This window comes from Cynara cardunculus (genome assembly GCF_001531365.2).
Source record: "Cynara cardunculus var. scolymus isolate 2C chromosome LG 16, CcrdV1, whole genome shotgun sequence".
Taxonomy (NCBI): Eukaryota; Viridiplantae; Streptophyta; class Magnoliopsida; order Asterales; family Asteraceae; genus Cynara; species Cynara cardunculus.
Genome location: NC_037543.1, coordinates 1,210,701 through 1,215,562, shown reverse-complemented (window position 1 = coordinate 1,215,562; position 4,862 = coordinate 1,210,701). Strand labels below are relative to the sequence as shown.

The following is a 4,862-nucleotide window of genomic DNA, read 5'->3' as shown; positions in this document are numbered from 1 at the left end:
TAAAATACAGATAAAGCACCATAAGTATTTGTACCAACTGTTCTCTAGCATGGTCAATGTAAGAGATGCATTTCACACCATCCAAAGTTTGGTCAAGTTACAAGTGATTTAGTGGGTATCTGCAAATAATTTTCAGTGGTTGGAAATTTCAAAGTGCATTCTAGTAATTGCTAGTCAATTCAATGTGCTCGGGTGTTAAGATAGAATTGATATATGAGGGTCAACATCTTTTTGTTCATGTCATCACTTTCTGAACATTGTACTACTTGTTTTATTGCAAATTGATCATTTTTTTTARWAGGCAAGAAACAATGTAGTTTGGAAGAACCAACAAATCTTTTGGTTTTATCAAACAACACATAAAACATCGCCAATATACATGCATATGCTTCTCGAAAAAGAACCAACAATGCACATGTACAGTAAGAACATCCAAAAAGAAACACTGWAGTTTGCAAGAACCAACAAATCTTTTGGCAAGAAACACTGTAGTTTGCAAGAACCAACTAATGCACATGTACAGTAAGAACATCCAAAAAGAAATGCAAAGAGTGTTTGAAGATTTCGATGAAGAAAATATCACTGTTAAATATCAAGAAAAGGAGTTCGATGAAGAAAATATCACTGTTAAATATGACAGGCAGTAGGTTGCACACAAAGAACATATCACTGTTAAAAAGTATCATCCAAACTCAATGAAGAAAATATGCAATAAAAAAACATAGATACCATAACCTAACTCCATTGCTTTCAAGAAATTTGACATCATCAAATGACCCTAATCTAACTCAAAATCAAGTACGATATTAAATAAAAATAATTACCTTTGAGAACCTCCAAAGAATCGCCCTGAATCGCTTGAGGTCAGTCCTGAATAGCTTGAATCGCTACACGCAAACTAACCAAATAAACCCTAACTTAACTAAATCAGATTACCCAACTCAAAATCAAGTAAGAAAATTCAAAATCAAATAAACCAAATAAACCCTAACCTCCAAATAAACCCTAACGCAATAAGAAAACTCACCAAATAAACCAAATAAACCCTAACCTAACTCAAAATCAAGTAAGAAAACTCACCTCCACAAAATCGGCTGAATCGTGTGGGATTTGAATCGCGTGACAGGAGCGTGAATCGTGCTTCATCATTTATACATTGTAAGTCGCCTGAATCGTTTTCTTGAAGAATGAATCGTCTTCTCTGAAATCGTGCGTGGAGAGAGCTTCATAGAGAGCGGGATASAGGTGCGTTGGAAAGAGGAGCATTTGGCCAGCCGGATATGTATGCTTTAAGGGTAGTACTAATGCATAATGAGGTTATACATTTTTAAGGCTTTAAGACTTTCTGCATTAAAGAGTAGTACATTGTGCATAATAAAGTGTTTTTAAGACTTTAAGCAAATTTGCTTTATAAAGTAGTATAGATATATTGATGATTGATTTTTTAACAAAGATTTTTTTGAAAAATATTGGTGGCTAAAATTATATTTAACTAAATCAATTTTTCAAATTTCAATTCATCATCTTCTTATATATTCATAATATATATATACACACACACATACAGGGTTGGATTAACATGAGACTAATGGTTTTTCGTAAGACCCATAAGACCAATTTATGTTCATTGATTAAATTTATAAACTAATGATCTAATGGTCTAAAGTTGCAAGATGACAATTTTGTAATTATTGAGAAGTCTCGTGGCGTTTATAAATGTTCAGATCTGACGATTATAAATCTAATCCAAGGATTGAGAATTGGTCTTACGGATCTCACGAAAAACCATTGGTCTCACATGATCCCAAGTCTATACATACATATATATATATACATACATATATATATATACATACATATATATATATACATATATATATATATATGTGTGTATGTATGTATATATATATGTGTGTATGTATGTATGTATGCATGTCTAGTTAAAACATAAGATCCATTCTTTTCTTGATAAAAGTTTGTATCTCCAATACCAATAGATAATCATAACTAGCAAAAGTTTTTTCAAAATTCATGTATTACCTTGAAAATAACATTCATTACAAACACATGAGAAACATATATAATCTTTAAATCCATAACATGAAATTTTAACAAAACAAATATCCACCCAAAAATAAACACAAATCCAAAAGACATGTTCAAAGCCATAATACGAAGTTTAACCAAAACACTTATCTTCTCAAAAATAAACTTAAATCCAAAAGATATGTTCGAATTCATAACACAAAGTTTAATCAAAACACATCCTTTCAAAAACAAAGTCTAACTCTAATCAAACCCATCAACTAAAATTAATTCACTGTTAGACCTAGATTAAATCATAATAAAAAATAATTAAAAAAATTGTACAAAATAAGAAAACTTTTAAATATTTAATTTTATATTAATATCGATATATTTTTTCAAAACTTATGGTATATTCAAATTTATTTTTAATTCAAAAGTAAAAACATTATCTTTATCAAAACCATATATACCGTATCATATATCAATAGAAATGAAAAATAAAATGAAACATTAGAACAAATATGTATCTTGCTACATTGCACAAATACCCTTCGAGTTTAAAATAATAAAATTCAAGAGATCTTTAATGAATCCAATTACTTTTAACCAAACACCATTTTAAGTGTTTATTTTGTTGCATTTTAATTCCAAAACTACATTATTTGTACTATATTATAAAATATTTGACAAAAACTCTTAAAAACCATTTTTTATACATGAAGTACTATTTATTAATGTATATTATTTATTCAAAATTACAAATAAATTAATACATAAATACAATTTATTAAAGCTTTATGTTTGAATTTATATAACAAATTACAAAATAGACATTCCATCACCGATCATCACCAATGCCAACCACCACCATCGACCACTAGCAATTTGGACTACCATCGACCATAGCAAATTTGAACCACCGTCGACAAACATTAATCTGAACCACAATCAACAAACATTAATCTGAACCACCGTCACCACCACCAATCTAAACCACTAATGACCAATATCAATTCCAATTCAAAGGCTATATCATGTAAACCAAATAAACAAATTCCAATTTCTTTTACAGATTTCATTCTAATATCTAATATAAATTCATTCCAATTTCTTTAAAAATCAAATTTATTAACAAATTATATGTCAACCAAAAACATTTTCTTAGCTTAGCATCCGTTTCTCAAAAAATATAAAAAATGCAGACAGGAATATTTACATGGCAGCTTGTTGATCAAGAAATTTTTATTAATGCTTCTAATTCTGTTTTCATGTTGCTTATGATTTTCATCCTTTATGTTAAACAGGTCCGTTTAGATATTGAGCTGAATGATGTTGGAAGACAGCAAGCAGCCAACTTCTTATGGTTTTTGCAATTACAAACAAAGCAAGATTTGACACAGATTGTCAATGGTGGATGTGATAACGCATATGTCTGAATCATTTGAAAGGTAATATGATGTAAACATTAAAGTTTTGGAGATATAATTTATGGAAATCCAAAAATTGTAACAAGGCATCAGTTCTCCAAGGTGATATAGCATCAATGAATTTCAGACGCAAATTACCCATTTGTTAATTGAGATTCATCATATGCCAAGACAAAAAATCAAAACACACAGAAAATAAATCATGAAGAAAACAATCCAACAACAAATCGAAAAACACAATAAAATTATGAAGAAATTTTCGGATTTAATCAATGAAAAGGTAAAAATAGAAGCGATCAGAACCTGTCGAGATTCAATGTTTAACATCAATCAAAATTTGTCAGTGGATTGACAGACTAATGAATTCTATCGTCACCTCGCCTCAATAGTTTCAATAATTACATAAATCAGTTTTATCTGAAACAAAAACAAAACAACATTCGAAATAGCTTACGATTTTTGGAAAGTTGAAACAATAGAGAATCGCTCAGAACTTCTTAGAGGTTTGCTACCATCAGCGACAGGATTAGATCCTGTTTCTGGAGCATTTACGTTTTCCTCATAGCGATATCAACTCAAGTTCAAACAACAGATCACAGATCTAAATTGAAATCAGAATTTGCAGCAAAAGTACGAATGAAACAACAGATCGAGAAAACCTTGATTTCTCGAATCAAATATGAACTGATAAACTCAAATCTGCAAAAAATAGAAATTGAAGCGAAACTCGGAGAATCATTTGCAGAAATCGTAGCCGAAGAAGATGAGTGTATTACAAGATGATGATGATGTATAAATAGATGGCCCTCAAAACCCTAAAGTCGCCGATGCAATTGCAAACATTAGTTGGGCCGCATTAGAGTCCACAGCCCATTCAAACTCCATAACTCAATGATCACTATGGATGGTATTTGCCCCAACTTGGTGGGAACCCGGTTCACCTTATTCGAATAAGGACGGGGATTTCCTGCTAAAACGGGTCCCGGATGGGGATCCATGGTGGACTCAAATCGAGGCCGCGGATGGGGGATGTTACTCAAACCGGGACAGGGATCCCCGGTAGAATCAAACTAAAGGATAATATTATGAGGTTTGATCGGGGATTGCTAGAGATTTGTAAGGAAACGGGGGGTGTTACTATAAACCGAGGTCGGGGATCAAAAAACACGCCCCATCTCCGCCCCGTTGCCATGCCTAATGATCACCAACGGGTTTAGAACATTTTCTCATTCTTTTTTTTTTCACAATCTCATTCTCAACTTATCAAATTAAAAACTTATGAGTTATTATTTTTTTACATTTTAATAGTTCTATTAAGAGGCAGTCTCTGAATATTAAGAGTTGAATCTTGTTTAACAAAAAAAAAAAATCTTTCTGTTAATGGTTCTTAAAACTCTCTAAATGATT

General features: G+C 31.2%; 1 protein-coding gene and 3 non-coding genes across 4 annotated transcripts in view; all 4 read right to left on the bottom strand.

Annotated features, from left to right (window-relative positions):
- The window catches only part of LOC112529746, a 4,224-nt gene extending 3,026 nt beyond the window's left edge, over nt 1-1,198 (bottom strand). Inside the window, exons 1-2 of the mRNA XM_025141132.1 lie at nt 1,081-1,198; nt 825-887 (exon numbers count right to left, since the gene is read on the bottom strand). Of these exons, the coding sequence (XP_024996900.1) occupies nt 825-887; nt 1,081-1,149 (132 nt within the window). The 5' untranslated portion in view covers nt 1,150-1,198. The remainder of the gene's footprint in view (nt 1-824; nt 888-1,080) is intronic.
- Nucleotides 1,199-3,536: 2,338 nt separating this feature from the next.
- LOC112499728 lies at nt 3,537-3,627 on the bottom strand. Its single transcript, XR_003067259.1, has one exon. It is a non-coding gene; the product is annotated as a small nucleolar RNA Z101 (small nucleolar RNA).
- Nucleotides 3,628-3,747: 120 nt separating this feature from the next.
- LOC112499734 lies at nt 3,748-3,836 on the bottom strand. Its single transcript, XR_003067264.1, has one exon. It is a non-coding gene; the product is annotated as a small nucleolar RNA snoR14 (small nucleolar RNA).
- Nucleotides 3,837-3,938: 102 nt separating this feature from the next.
- LOC112499731 lies at nt 3,939-4,023 on the bottom strand. The gene has a single exon (XR_003067262.1). It is a non-coding gene; the product is annotated as a small nucleolar RNA U61 (small nucleolar RNA).
- Nucleotides 4,024-4,862: the final 839 nt, after the last annotated feature.